The 15,305-nt window shown below is 44.6% G+C and overlaps 1 protein-coding gene across 8 annotated transcripts in view; it reads left to right on the forward strand.

Annotated features, from left to right (window-relative positions):
* SEC23B (SEC23 homolog B, COPII component) overlaps positions 1-15,305 on the forward strand; it is a 39,518-nt gene that overhangs the window by 321 nt on the left and 23,892 nt on the right. For 2 of the 8 annotated variants that reach the window (XM_089896497.1, XM_089896496.1), the window contains exons 2-11: positions 2,681-2,904; positions 4,296-4,353; positions 7,035-7,121; positions 8,481-8,717; positions 8,841-8,926; positions 10,060-10,204; positions 10,624-10,782; positions 11,145-11,260; positions 13,290-13,413; positions 14,412-14,492. In XM_089896497.1, coding sequence (XP_089752623.1) covers positions 2,684-2,904; positions 4,296-4,353; positions 7,035-7,121; positions 8,481-8,717; positions 8,841-8,926; positions 10,060-10,204; positions 10,624-10,782; positions 11,145-11,260; positions 13,290-13,413; positions 14,412-14,492 — 1,314 coding nt within the window. In that variant the 5' untranslated portion in view covers positions 2,681-2,683. The other 6 variants (XM_022594233.3, XM_022594232.3, XM_089896498.1 and 3 more) reach the window with 6 other exon arrangements.

Below are 15,305 nucleotides of genomic sequence, written 5' to 3' on the forward strand. Positions count from 1 at the left end.
ACTGAAGTGAGCGGACGTCTTATTGGAGTAGGGCGAGCTCCTGAGGCGCGCTGGCTGCGCCTAGGAAACAGTTCCCTAGGCGCCGGTATTTCGTGAAGCAGAAAGGTTTAGAGGTGAACGTGGAGAAACGTGTATTCTGAGTATTGTGATTTTGAAGAGCCAACCACGTCTGTCTTGCCCTGTTCCAACATGGCGGCGCAGCCTTTCTAAGTGTCTTGCTTCCGCTCGCCCGCCGGGGAGGCGCTCTTTGATTGGCCAGCGGGCGGCGCCGTGGCGTGACGCACAGAACGCTAACCAATCGGCTTAGGGCTGAGCTGGACTTGGCGGTGGGAACTGGAGCCCGGCTCTTGCAGCGGTGGGTGCGTACGGCTGCGGCCAGGTGAGCGGCTCCGGCCAGGTGAGTGGGGAGCACAGGTTATGAGAGGCCGAGGGCAGGGACCGGAGTCTCTGCTAGGGGCAGGTGGGTTGCTCCTGGGGCGAGGCCTTTTCCCGGCGGTCAGAGGAGCTGAAGGGCCCGAAGACCCAGGGGTCTGCTGAGAGTGACGTGGTCCCAGCCAGGTGGGGCGGCCGGCTGGCCGGATTCTGGCGCAGGATCCCTCGGAGTCGTGGGAGACAGAAGGACTCAACTTCCAGTTTACAGTTGAGGAACTCGAGATTCTGGTTAAATGACATGCTTCGTGGCAGAGCCGGAGCTAGAACCCAGGTCTTCGGACTCCCTTTAAGGATTAAACCTTGCTTTACCTTAGTTGTGTCCTGAAAAATCATACCTTAAGGTGGAATGAATGGTACAGATTTTTTTTTTTGACAGATACGTCTACAGGATCTTTACAGTTTTACTTATTCATTCATTCAGCTGTTAACCTATTCTGAAAGCTTTCCCTTTTGAAAATATGGTGTTAGTGGTAGACCTGTCTCTCTAGAAAAGTGCACCTTGGCTCATGCACACAATTTTGCATACAGTTTCAGAGGACTTATTGACCCTGTGAAGTCCCCTGTTGGCTATGTGCCCAGAGTTAAGAATCCATCCTCTTGAGGCAGGGAGTGAGCGGAAGAGGCAGTGGGAAATGGAGAGCGCAGGTTTTAATATGTGGATGCCTGGGGACATGGGATGGAGATAGTGCCTTTTAATAATGATCTGTTTTGAGAAGGAAAACAGCCACTTAATGAAGTCTGCCAAGGTGCTTGCTGAGAATTGGGATGTTAGAACTTGCTTTCATTCCCACCTGAATTACCCTTTACTAGCCAGGAAGCTGCAGAAGTGTTTTCTGTGTACACAGAACTACAGTTTCCTGCTTTGGCCAGAGATAACAAATAGATGCCTTAGAGTTTCAGTTGGAACAAACATTGGAATTTTTGTGCTCCGCGTTGTGTGTAATTCATTTGCATTTATAGCCCTATGTTGTTCCCTTAGTCCAAATTAACAGTATGGCACTTCTCAAAATAGCTTGGAGACAGTCATTATTCAGCATTGCATAAGTGAGCACTAGAGGCCACTTATATAATAGAGTCTTTTTTAAAAAAAATTATTTCTTCTTGGCTGCGTTGGGTCTTTGTTGCTGCACACCGGCTTTCTCTAGTTGCGGTGAGCGTGGGCTACTCTTCGTCGCTGTGCGTGAGCTTCTTGTTGCTTTGGCTTCTCTTGTTGCGGAGCACGGGCTCTAGGTACGTGAGCTTCAGCAGTTGTGGCACGCGGGCTCAGTAGTTGTGGCTCACGGGCTTAGTTGCTCTGCGGCATGTGGGATCTTCCCGGACCAGAGCTCGAACCCGTGTCCCCTGCATTGGCAGGCAGATTCTTAACCACTGAGCCACCGGGGAAGCCCTATAATAGATTCTTTAATTTGCCGTTTTTCCCATTGTTCTCGAGAGTTTTGTTCCCTTGAACCCTAATAGCTGAAGTGTGTGTTAGCCTAGAATTTAGTATGTAAACAGGATGAAGTTGGCATTATTTGGGTTTGAAAAACGTACTTAGTCTGAATGGCTGTTTCATTAACTGGAATCTTCCAAGGCATGAGCACAAGCGACTGTGGTGAGGGGACAGGAGCTGGTGAGGAACTCACTTAGCATAATAGCAAGTGTGCCTTTGTAATTTTGGTGATCCCAAGTAGAAGTACCTTGGCTAAGAACTGGTAGCTGTTCTTGTGAATAGGATTCGCACTTCAGTATCCAGTTCTTTTCTCCATAATAACGGAAGGAGGGAAAGGGCACAAAACCAAGATCACTTGGAATGTAAATTATAATACAGTATTTACTCGAATAGAGCAAGGAGGAAAGGGGGTCAGGGAGGAAGGTAACTGGATGCTGAAACAGGGTTTGAGACTTAACCCTTGAGCACGGGGCTGAAATTGGCTTGGCTGAGATGATCTGTGATCTAAGAGGAGATTTAAATTACTATTATTCACCTACATGCAGCTTAGGGATGACCAAATGATTGTAAACCTTCTGCCCCTTTTATTTTTTTAAGGGCTAGAAAGGAGGGTTGAGAAAGGAATGGGAGAGGTAGCTGTGAAGTTAATTGGCTCTTGGGGGGTCAGAGAGAAGTGAGATGTTGTCATCCTCCAGTGACAGGTTCTTCCAGACTAAGTGTTTAAGAAACGTGGCGTTAGGTGGTCATCTTTTTTTGAAGTTCAGTTGAGAATTTCACATACGATTAAACTTTATCTTTAGTGTTTTTTTTTTTTAGACAATGGCAACATACCTGGAATTCATTCAGCAGAATGAAGAACGCGATGGCGTGCGTTTTAGTTGGAATGTGTGGCCTTCCAGCCGTCTCGAGGCTACAAGAATGGTTGTTCCCCTGGCTTGTATCCTTACTCCTTTGAAAGAACGTCCAGACCTGCCCCCTGTACAGTATGAACCAGTGCTTTGCAGCAGGCCAACTTGCAGAGCCATTCTCAATCCACTTTGGTATGAATTCTTTTAACAACTAGCAAAAATGATGAATACAGTAAATTATGACTTTCCCATGATTCTCCTAAAAGTGACTCAGTTGGGCAAGATGTCAAATTTGAGATGAGTAGTAAATGGTGAGAGTCTTAGGTGATGAATGTTTGTGGAAGTCTCCCTGGCCTGATATTCCACATGGAATTAGAATTTATGGGCATGAGGTGGAGGTAGAGGGAAAGGATTTGTAATTTTTTGTTTTTCTGATTTTCAGTTTGCTTTTGCCGTAACTATTGATTTTATTGGTGCCTTTCAAAGCATTTTCCAAAAAATATCCAAAAGCTTTAGAGAGTTTTGTTGTACCTACCTGGTATGGTGATGCTGTATGGCAGGAAGAGGTAATAGGCAGAAGAAATTTGAACTCTTGATGATTTTATTATTAAGTGGAACTTTTTAATTTTTTGCGGTATGCAGGCCTCTCACTGTTGTGGCCTCTCCTGTTGCGGAGCACAGGCTCCGGACGCGCAGGCTCAGCGGCCATGGCTCACGGGCCCAGCCGCTCCGTGGCATGTGGGATCCTCCCGGATCGGGGTACGAACCCATGTCCCATGCATCGGCAGGCGGACTCTGAACCACTGCGCCACCAGGGAAGCCCTAAGTGTAACTTTTTTGTACCTGAAATGGTGACCTTTGATAGCTCTCTTAAATGTGGGCACTCTTTGAAAGAATTTTTAAGCAAGTGAAGAGTGTCATAAATACTCTTTAAAAGATAAAATTTTTATATGAGGGAGCATTTTTTACTTCATTCTCCTTGCTCTTACTTGGTGTACCCACGTATAAGATGCTGCTGCTCTTTTAAAATAATAGCTGATCGTTAATTTTCTAAATGTAGAAAGAGGGGGAAAGCAACTATAAAGCATTATCTTGAACCAGTTCTAGGAAGTGTATCAACCCAGAAGCATTCTGCTCAACTTCTTCAAGTGAACTAAGTGTGGTTAAAGTCTGAGTTGTTTTTCCTGTGTGTTAAATGTCCTTTTAGTATTAAAATTTCATAGTTTCATATATTTGAACAATAAAGACATTAGAAAAATCATAAAGAGTATGTTTAGATAACAGGGCAAAAGGAAATAACCTATAATTTTTATAACTCATGAATTTCTAAATATTATCTAGGAAATCGGAAAAGAGCAAAAAGGATTTAGTCGTTGTTCATTGTTGCTGCTTGAAGGAGCCTTTCGGTGCACTTAGCAGCCAGAGCTCTAGGTGCAGAGAATGTGTTGCATACCTTCCTCCACTGAGGCACCCATACGTGAACACACATCCGTGCGATTTACTGAACAAGAAGTTCACACTTAAATGCTTTCTACCGGAAAAATGAAAACGGTATCTGGTTGTAATATTTATTTTTCTCACAGTCAGGTTGATTATCGAGCAAAGCTTTGGGCTTGTAATTTCTGTTTCCAAAGAAATCAGGTATGTGAACTGTAATTATTTTACAAGTATTTCCTGTGTTTCAATTTAGTTGTCCTACTCTGAAAAAAATTAAGTGAGGTTGAATTTGTGTCTGCCCTGGCACAGGGCACCTGTTAAGGCTATATTTCTTAAGCCTAATATTGAATGTTGAACATATGTGATTTTCGTTTTGAATGGTCATTCAGTTTCATTATATGAGTCTTTGTCTTTGCTGTGGAGGGGACATAGATTTCCTTTTTTTTTTAAAATAGGTTTTCTGTAAGTACTGAGTATGTTACCCTAGAAAACAGATAAGGTGTTTATATTACATTTGATTTCAGTTTATTCTAATTGGATAGTGTACATTACTGGATTTTCATTTTCGATCTTTGTAACTTTTAGGGTCAAGTTGATCTTGTTTTGATTTAAACATTTTTAACTACTAAACTAGGAGCTCACAAATGATGAGAGAGACTTTTCTTTGAAATGAACTGTGCCTGTGGAGGAAATGTTCAGAAAGTGGATTATGGTGATTATTGCACAATTCTGTGCATTTACTAAAAATCGTTGAATTGTACATTTAAAATGGGTGAATTTTATGGTATATAAACTATACCTCAGTAAAGCTGTTAGAAAATAATTATGCCCAACATAATATGTAGTGCTCTAGCAGATCTTAAGATATTAATAACATCCACTTGTTTATTCTTATATTTGATCGTAATTGATTAACAGTCTCATTCTCAGATAGCATGCACTGAGTCCAGTGGTGAAGGGACCAGTGTGCAGTTGATGACTTTTAAGTATAGTCTTGGGGATTAGAAGCAGATACCGTACGAGATTTGTCTCCCTGGGTGATTCAGAGTATTTGCAGATCTTAAAAACATTCCTACACCCTATTATATTCAGAATTGATGTCTGTTTAATGTAATTTATTGTTAAAATTATAAGGCATCTAAAGATGTCAACAAAGTCCAACCCATAGGATGGGTGTAAATATTTGCAAATCATGTGTCTAATAAGGGATTAATATTCAGAATATATAGAGAACTCCTAATACTCAACAGCAACAGGAAAGCCCAACTCAGAAATGGACAAAGGACTTGAATAGATATTTCTCCAGAGATGATAGACAGATGGCCACTAAGCACATAAAAAGATACTCATCGTCACTAATTATTAGTGATGTTTACCAAATGGTCCAGCATTCCCACTTCTGGATATATACCCAAAAGAACTGAAAGTGGGGTCTTGAAGAGATACTTAAACACTCATGTTCCTAGCAGTATTATTCATTAGTGATGTTAACCAAATAGTCCAGCATTCCCACTTCTGGATATATACCCAAAAGAACTGAAAGCAGGGTCTTGAAGAGATACTTACACACTCATGTTCATAGCAGTATTATTCACAATAGCTAAAACATAGCAACTGATCCGAGTGTCTGCTGACGGGTGAATGGATAAGCAAATGTGGTCTGTATGTTCAATGCAATATTAATAGCCTTAAAATGCAAGGTGTTCTGACTTATGCTACGTGATCGAACCTTAATGATATTACTGAGTGAAATAAGCCAGTCACAAAAGACAAATACTGTATGATCCCCCTTGCATGAGGTACTTGGAGCGGTCAAATTCATAGAAAGAGGAGGTAGAGAGGTGGTTGCCAGGGGCTGGGTGGGGGTGATGGGGAGTTACTGTTTAACAGGTTCAGAGTTTCAGTTTTGCAAGATGAAAAAAGTTCTGGAGATGGATGGTGGAAATGGGTGCACAGCATTATGAATGTATTTAAGACCCCTGAACTGTGCACTGAAAAAAGCTTAAGATGGTAAAATTTACCACGATTTTTAAAGTTTGGGGAAAAAAATCAATGTACAAGCTACAAATTTAAAATGTTTGTAGAGAAAAAACAAAACACCTATGACATTATGTTAAGCACCAAAAAGCAGGTTGCAAAATTGTGTGTATAAGGTGACCTCAGCTGTGCTTAAGGTAGAAAAAGTGTGGAAGGAAATACACCGAGATGTTGACAGTAGCTGCCTCCGGGTGATAGGAGCACGGGGGGTTTGTATCTTTTATCTTATATTTTTCTTGTACTTGCCAGTTTTTCTACAATTAACATGTATTACTTTATTGATAACAGCTAGAGTAGTAAACCCAAATAAAAGCTTTAGTCTTCCATGTAGATTATTGATGAGACAGCTAAAATTTCAGCCCTTAATTTACAGGGCAACAATTTGGAAATGGTTTTTAATAGTGTGTGTTTTAATGATTTAGAAGTTACACGATAACCTAAAACTGCATTAAGAAAAAGTTCCAGTGTGATATAGATATAGAACAGGGTTATAGATTTTAAATTCTGATTAAAAAATGATTGATTGATTGATTGATTGATGCCCCAGGTCTTAGTTGCAGAATGCAGGATCTTTAGTTGCGGCATGAGAACTTTTAGTTGCGGCACGCGTGCAGAATCTTGTTCCCCGATCAGGGATTGAACCTGGGCCCCCTGCATTGGGAGCACACAGTCTTACCCACTGGACCACCAGGGAAGTCTCTTAAATTCTGATTTTTGTATTTTAGTAACATGTTCTACATTTTGTGCTTTCAGAATTAATATGTGGTCATTATTTTATAAATGGAAAATAAAAGGCATAATGTATCTTTCAGCCCTCATGAAGCATTGCTTTGTTTTCTTCTCTCCAGTTTCCTCCGGCTTACGCAGGCATATCTGAGGTGAATCAGCCTGCTGAATTGATGCCCCAGTTTTCTACAGTTGAGTACGTGATACAGGTAATTGTTTGCTGCGCATTTAAGGAGCAGTGTTAAATTGAGCTTCTTTTGAAATACTTTGTCTTCTGTGTCTCTTGCCTGTCTGGACGATTTAAAAAGCTGTGAGGCCCACAGGATCCTGAACATTAGGTCATGGTACGTGTGCACGTGATGGCATCATTTTCCCGTCTCCATAGAAGGCTACCAAAAAGGTAGCACTGATTCAGTTCAAAACCCGCCCTCCACAGCCTTGTCCGTCTCAGTTGATGGTACCCCATCTTCTAGTTGTTCAGCTTAGAAATCTTAGATTCATCCTTGATGTCTCTCTTTTTCTCACATCCCATATCTAATCTGTTAGGAAATCCCTTGCAGTCGATATTTACAGTTGATCCAGAATCCGGCCACTTCTTTCTCCCCACAGCTCCTGTCCTGGGCCAGCCCCCGCCTCTCACTTGAATTATTGGGGCAGTCTCCTAGCTCTTCGCCCTGACTTTACCCTTGCCCACTTATATTTTATTCTTCACCCAGCAGCCAGGGTAACCCTTTAAAAACATCACATTAGGTCTGTGTTCAGAAACCTCCAGTGGCGAAAATGGCTCCCTTTTCACCTGGAGTAATAGTCTTCAGAGTTTTGTGTGAGCTGGCCGTGTTACCCCTCTGACCTCAGCTTCTTTTAGGGTCCTCGTTCAGCCAAATGGGCCTCCTTGACTTTGCTCAAGCGTGCTGGGAACAGACGTGCCCCTGGGCCTTTGCTCTGGCTTTTCCTCAGGCTAGAGCTTTCTCTCCTGTATCTGTATTGCTCCCTCCCTCTCCTCCAGGTTTTTGCTCAAATGTTACTTTCTTAATAAGGCTGCCCTGACCTCCCATTTAATGGTGGAGCCTTCCTGCCCCCCACCCCCCCATGCCCGGCCTTCATAATCCCTCCCCCTTTCTCTGTTCTGGAAAGCTAGCTCCTGAGGCAGGCAGGGATCTCTGGCCTTTTGGTTCGCTGATGTATCTATCGCAGGACCTGGAACAATGCCTGGCGTTCAAAAATGTGGAATAAATTGTTGGATATAAAGTAGTCTTTACGTCTAGTTCGTTTTGATAAAACTTGTCATTTAATAAAGTAAGTAGAGGTTTGTTTCGATGTTCTTATCACTGACAGTCAGTATAAATAAAGACTTGTTACTTACATAACTTGTTTTGCTTTTTTTTTTGGCTGAGCCATGTGGCTTGGAGGATCTTAGATCTCCGACCAGGGATTGAACCTGGGCCCCGACAGTGAAAGCGTGGAGTCCTAACCGGTGGATCGCCAGGGAACTTCCTTGTTTTGCTTTAAAAAGAGCTGGTTGTGTCTACTTGTATACTGATCATTGTGCTGTTTTTCTTTGCATAAAGCGAGGTGCTCAGTCCCCTCTGATCTTTCTCTACGTGGTGGACACATGCCTGGAAGAAGACGACCTCCAGGCACTCAAGGAATCCCTGCAGATGTCCCTGAGTCTCCTTCCTCCAGATGCGCTGGTGGGCTTGATCACGTTTGGGAGGATGGTGCAGGTCCATGAACTCAGCTGTGAGGGGATTTCCAAGAGTTATGTCTTCCGGGGTACGAAGGATTTAACTGCAAAGCAGATACAGGTTAGTGCCTTGCTTGTCCCCAAGCAGGACCAGGGATGTTTCTTAAAAATTCATTAGGAAAAAGGGAAAAAAATGCCATTCACTTGTAGTGTTAAGGGAAATGAGTCTTTCTGGTTTGTGTAGGACATGCTGGGCCTGACCAAGCCTGCCGTGCCCGTGCACCCAGCGCGCCCGGCACAGCCACAGGAGCACCCTTCCATTTCCAGCAGGTGAGCTTGGACGTGCACATGCACAGCGGCGGCTGTGGGCGGGAGGGAGGGACAGCAGGAGGGCTTTTGTTTTTTATTTTTAGAGGGGAAAAAAAGACTCAGCCTAACCAATATTTAATGTTTAATAACATGACAAGTCAGTGTACGTTTAAAATTTATAACTAAGTTAATATATAAATATATATATACACACACACATACACGTGGGGCAGATTTGCTCAAAATATTTTTCCTGGTTAGACTTGTATCATCACAGAGATTTTGAGACCACTGTACGCAGTCATTCCCCTCTTATTAGATACATGGCTCTTGTCCTTTTTGATTCTTAAGTAAAGCTGGGGAAACCGAAAAGGCTTCTGTTGGGTGTCCTCTAACAAGCCTGAGATTGGCCCGCTGTGCTCCTAGGGCTGCCCAAGGCTGTGTTAACAGTTGGCAAACATGATAAGATGCTTTGCTGACATGCCTGGCACAGCCTCTTCTCTAAGAAACTGGTGTTCCTCCCTGTATGACTCCCAAGGTTCAAGAGAAACGCAAATGGAGTCTTCAGAACGATGAAGATTGTCCACGTCCATGAACCTTACATGGACTGAGTTCATGTTAGCATGTCTTTAGGGTTTTTTTGCTGCTTAAAATGTAATTAAACTGATTTGCTCCTATTTGAAATTGATTTTTTTTTCCATGCTACATATGCAGATTGCTATATACTAGGCTTTAAATGACATTCCTGAATAAAATTGCTTTGAGTTTTTTGTGTTTGTAGTTAGAGACTTTTTTTTTTTTTTTTTTTGCTGTACGTGGGCCTCTTACTGTTGTGGCCTCTCCCGTTGCGGAGCACAGGCTCCGGACGCGCAGGCTCAGCAGCCATGGCTCACGGGCCCAGCTGCTCCGCGGCATGTGGGGTCCTCCCCGACCGGGGCATGAACCCGTGTCCCCTGCATCGGCAGGCGGACTCTTAACCACTGCGCCACCAGGGAAGCCCTGTAGTTAGAGACAACTTTGAAGGAAAAAAAAAACACTGCAAGTTTTTTGTACTCTGATACTTATTTTGAAGAGCAGTAACTATGTGTCATGCAGGCTGAAGACCAGAGTACTTTATTAAATCAGGCTTGACGTGTCCATTCAATATCATGCAGATTTCTGCAGCCCATTCACAAGATCGACATGAACCTCACTGATCTTCTTGGGGAGCTGCAGAGGGACCCATGGCCCGTACCTCAGGGGAAGAGACCGTTGCGATCCACTGGTGTTGCTTTGTCCATTGCTGTTGGCTTGTTGGAGGTAACTCAGAATTTACTGGGACCTATCGGACCACGCAAGCTTTCTCACAGAAGGTGTGTTTGTTGGCCTTGTCTGAAAAATCAGCTGTGACCGCAGTCAGCTGGCAGTGTTAATTTATCAGAAGGTGGTTCAGTGATTTTTATTATCCACACTGAAGGAGCCCTTGGTGTTTTGAAAATACAAAAAGTTTTCATGAGATTTCACAAGGCCATTAGGGCACCAGGATCACAGGAAATAAAAGTGCGCCAGACCCTCAGGTTGGAAGAGAGAAGCTGCTTCTCGGCAGCGTCATCTGCATTTTGCTGCAGTATCATCAGGAGTCACGACAGCTGAGGACAACTCACATCTGGAGCATTTCTGTGGGAAACATGCTTGGGGTGGGCTGTATGTTCCTAAAATGCTGCCACTTACTGCTTTAGGGCACTTTTCCAAACACGGGAGCCAGGATTATGCTGTTTATTGGGGGTCCCCCTACCCAAGGACCTGGCATGGTGGTTGGAGATGAACTAAAGGTTCCTATTCGTTCCTGGCACGATATTGAGAAAGATAACGCCCGCTTCATGAAAAAGGCAACCAAGGTAGGTGCTCCTGGCTCAAGGCTGTAAGTGTGGTCACCCAGGTGGGGTTTGGGCTGCCCTGGAGTGACAGCTGCTCTGCTGAGGCCATGCTTTGTGGTCAGTGAGTACCTCTTGCTGAGATGACCTTCCAGATCTCGGCTGATGTTAAGTATCTGTCCCAGTTCTGAGACCTTGGTTAGAGTGGGTGGCCCTAAAACTGCTAAAAGTGTTTTGAGACTGAGAACTGCAGTTTTATTTTATTTGGATGTTATGAGAGAAACTGTCTCCATATTCCTCTGTTTGATCACATCCCTTTGGTGCGGTAAGGCACGCCTAGTGAGTGATGTTGCTGTTCCATAAAGATAATTTTTCTCTCTTTGCAGCACTATGAGATGCTTGCTAACCGAGCTGCTGCAAACGGTCACTGCATTGATATTTACGCTTGTGCCCTTGATCAGACTGGACTTCTAGAGATGAAGTGCTGCACAAACCTTACTGGGTATGTGGACAGTGAACCCCTGGGAAAAGTGAGAGTACTTATTCTAAGGAATGAGACTTGAGTGATGGAACCGTGGGAATGGCCAAGGCTGGCTCAGATGAGCGTTCAGGTGGCTCTGGGCTGCGGTTTCGGTGCCTGGGGAGGGTTTGTGGGCCTCTTGGAGGAAGAAGCTGTGATCAGAAGGAGGTCAGGGTTCACTGTGAACTTGTCGTGTCAGAGTAACTTAACTTCTTAGAATTGTTGCAGACACCAAGGCAGGAAAGCAAGCATGGAGTATGTGGCCTTCAGCACTTCCTTGTGAGAAGGGGGGAAATAGGCTGAATGCTAGAGCAATTAGGAGCCCCCTCACCTGGCTTAGTAACCGCACCTCATGACAGCCGGCACTCGCTCAGCCTGGAGGGTGCGGTGCAGGGCGGGCTGGGAGCCCAAGTCTTCAAAGCGGGATGGTGCCCAGCCAGCTGCCTTTGGGGTCCATGGGCACACTCGAGCCTCACCCCAGACCTCCTGAATCAGAGGCTGAGGATGCAGCCTGGTGGTGGGTTTTAACAAGCTCTCCGGGGATTCTGGTGAGAACCACCTGTGGCACCACTAGTCTGAAGGTGCTGCAACATCAGAATCACCCGGGAACATTCAAAACTACTTTTGGTCTGGGTCTTGTTCCTAAAGTCGGATTTAATTAGCATGGTGCCTGGCCTGGGCATCAGCATATTTAAAGTTCCCGAGCATTTCTGACGTGGAGCAGAGTTTGAGAACCACTGGTGCGGCCCGTGTGTGCTCCAGGCATGCCTGAACACAGACAGCGTCTGGAGAACCTGCATTTGTGTGCAAGTCCCCTGGGGTCTTGTTCACACGCAGCTGGAAAAGCAGTGGCAGAGAGCTGTGGGTGGGCCTGGTGTTCTGCATTTATAAGGAGCTCCCAGGTGGTGCTGCGGGTCCTCACTGAGTAAAGGGGACGGGGTAGAACCCTTGACATCTGCAGCTGTCCTGGGGACCAGCAGGCGCATGAGGTGATAGAGGACCAGTGATGCTGGCCTGGCTGTGCCGCTGAGTTCACTTAATACGCTGGACTCCCCCCAGTGCCCTGCGGGAGTTCTTGTCGTGAAACATCACAGGAAAACTTCCATGTGTTTGTGAACACCCCCGAGCTTATACACCAGAATTCACGTGTATGTGTCTCTCCTCTGTGGAGAGGGACCAGCACTTCCCTCACACTTTCAGTGAGGCCTTTGACCCCTGAGTGACAGTATTTAGGGCACATCACCTGTTGCACAACTATAGTATCGGGGAAATGTGTGAACAGTGACACTGAAAAAAAAAAAAGACTTAGAGGTTTCAGTTGATGGCTTGAAGTGAGCCAACCATTGGGGATGACTTCCAGCAAAGGCGAGGTGACCCTGGGCTGTGTTATGGGGTCCATTATCTTCAAGGAAGATCACAGTCTTGGTTTCCTTGGGACTAGTCACACCTTATCCAGATTATATCATCATTTATTTTTTTAAACTTTTAATTTTTGAAACAGTTAACAGATTCACAAGAAATTGCAAAAATAGTACAGTGAAGTCTGTCCATACTTTTTATCTAGCATCTCCCAGTGGTAGCATCTTACATAAATACAGCACCATGTCAGAACCAGGAAACTGAGTTGGTACAGCACAGTTAACTATTGATACATCATGGACCGTACTTGGCTCTCACCAGTCTGTACATGCACTCATTTTTAAAAATCTGTGTGCATGTCTAGTTCTTTGAAATTGTTATCCTCTCTATAGGTTTGTATAACCACCACAGTGATCAAGATACAGCACTGTTCTAAAGAATTCTATGTTTAATGTTTTAAAAATAGTGTCTTTCTTGAGTACAAATTGAACTGGCTGTTTTCCATTATCAGTAAGTGATCAGTAGCACCTCTGTGGACATGCTTGCTTTTTTCTTCTTCTCTAAAATAATTGTTCATAAATACCCAGGAAGCATCTGAATGGCTTTGAGTCATCCTAAAGGTTCACTTTCTTTTTCCTTTTTTCTTTCCTAGAGGCCACATGGTGATGGGAGATTCTTTCAACACTTCTCTCTTCAAGCAGACATTCCAAAGAATTTTTAGTAAAGATTTTAATGGCAATTTCCGAATGGCATTTGGTGCTACCTTGGAAGTAAAGGTAGAATAGATTTCTAAAACCTTAATGAAAGAATAGTGTTCTTACTTACCTAGAAGTCATAGTTGGGGGAGCCTCACCCTCAGGACACGGGCATCTAAAGATAAGTTAAAAAGTTCCTAGCAAAATAATCCCAACAAAGTATATTCATTCTGTCCCTTTCCTTCTCAAGAACGACCTGCATATTTATCAGTGTTTTAAACCATGAGATGTCTGCTCCCCCTGCAGGGAGAGCAGGCCTTACGAAGGTGGTGGGCTAAGTGCCCACCCAGCCACCGGTTTGTGTTTAGCGCCTGCCTGCAGACTAGCCAGGGCGCTCTACAATGGGGCAGCATTGGGAGTTTGGCTTTTGTTTTTCCACGTAGGGACTGATCGCTCTATACGCTTGATTCTGAGTCATTGAGAAAACATTCAAAGGGGCCGTTAGAAAATATGATGGCAAATATTACTTTGCAAATTGGCAATAATCATTAAATCATCTAGGTTAAACTTTAAACAACGTTGTCCAATGTTGGAGGTTTTTTTAAAAAGTTGAAGAAGGATGGACTTTGCTGAAATGAATTCAGATTTAAAAGTCTGAGTATGCTGGCCTCGTCATTGTGTTGGAGTTCATAAATTAAGTATTTTTAAAGCAACACAAAACAGCATATTCCCTGATTGACATTTGTAACTAGTTACAACAGGTTTGTGGCACAGGAGAAGAATGTAGTATTGGTAGAATTGCTGTCTTCTGTGTGCACGATAATTTCAGAGTTGAGAAGGTAGAACATGCTGCTGCATCTTTGGAACAAAGATAACTCTGTTACTAAAGGAGGGTTTTATTAAAGTTTTAGTCAGTTCACAGCAGCCCTGGAGACGCATATACAAGCTTTTGCATGCTAGAATCCCTGTAGGATTTTCCCTTGGTGGAATAATAACCCTGCCGTTTTAGTTGTGTCCTTTGTGAGGGGGTGGTTCTTGGTGATTGTTAACTGTCTGCTCTTATGTTAATTCTGCCTCAGACCTCGCGGGAACTGAAGGTTGCCGGAGCCATAGGCCCTTGTGTGTCTCTGAACGTGAAAGGACCATGTGTGTCAGAAAACGTAAGGAAAACTCCTCCATCACCCTCACCTCCTTTGCCTGGGAATTGACCCCTTAGACGTGTCGGGGCTGGATGACCTTGCATCGTGTCACCTGTTGGCTTGTGTCTGTGGTGAGGAGAGAGGGGTAACTCACTGACGCCCATAGCCCTGAGGGGTAGTGTCATTTCTGTCTTTCCATCCATTGGTCTGAACGGTCAGAGAGGAGAAAGCTGAGGCTCAGAGAGGTTAAGTGTCTTGCTTAGGGTCAGAGATGACAACGGGGGAGCTAGGTAGGGACCATGTTCCCCACCCGACTACCCTTTCTTGGGTGGCCGCGCCAGAGAGCTACCAGGCGTTGCATTCTGTGCAGCACAGTCCTGCAGGGACAGACCCGTGTGCTTATTGCCCTTGTAAGGGCTCCCTCTGTCTCGCTTCACAGAGACCGTTTTGAGCTGGTTGGGCAGTGGGTGACACTGTGGCGCATGTAGACAGCGGTGTTCCTTGAGTGACAGATTTGAGTACATGGAACGAAGTTCAGCTCTCACTAGGTGGGGAGATGGCCTTGCTGGTGGCCCACTTTCTCTGATGACACTTGAGCTGCCAAGTGTACACTTTTGGTCCAGTGAGGCCTGTCCAGGGTGGGTCTGGGCTGGGTTGTCACAGTCACGTCTTTCCCTCACCGTCCTCTTCAACGTGAGGCTGGATGGGAGAGTCGGGCGTGGGCTCAGGGTGCAGGTGTGGCCCTGACGAGGTGCTTCATGCCTCCGGGATCCAGCATCTCTGTCCGGGAAATGAAGGCAGCAATGGGACCTACTGTACAGCACTGTTGGGAGG

Source organism: Delphinapterus leucas, chromosome 15, assembly GCF_059928025.1.
Source record: "Delphinapterus leucas isolate spDelLeu-1000000601 "Yukka" chromosome 15, BTC_Dleu_Yukka2, whole genome shotgun sequence".
In the NCBI taxonomy this organism is placed as follows: Eukaryota; Metazoa; Chordata; class Mammalia; order Artiodactyla; family Monodontidae; genus Delphinapterus; species Delphinapterus leucas.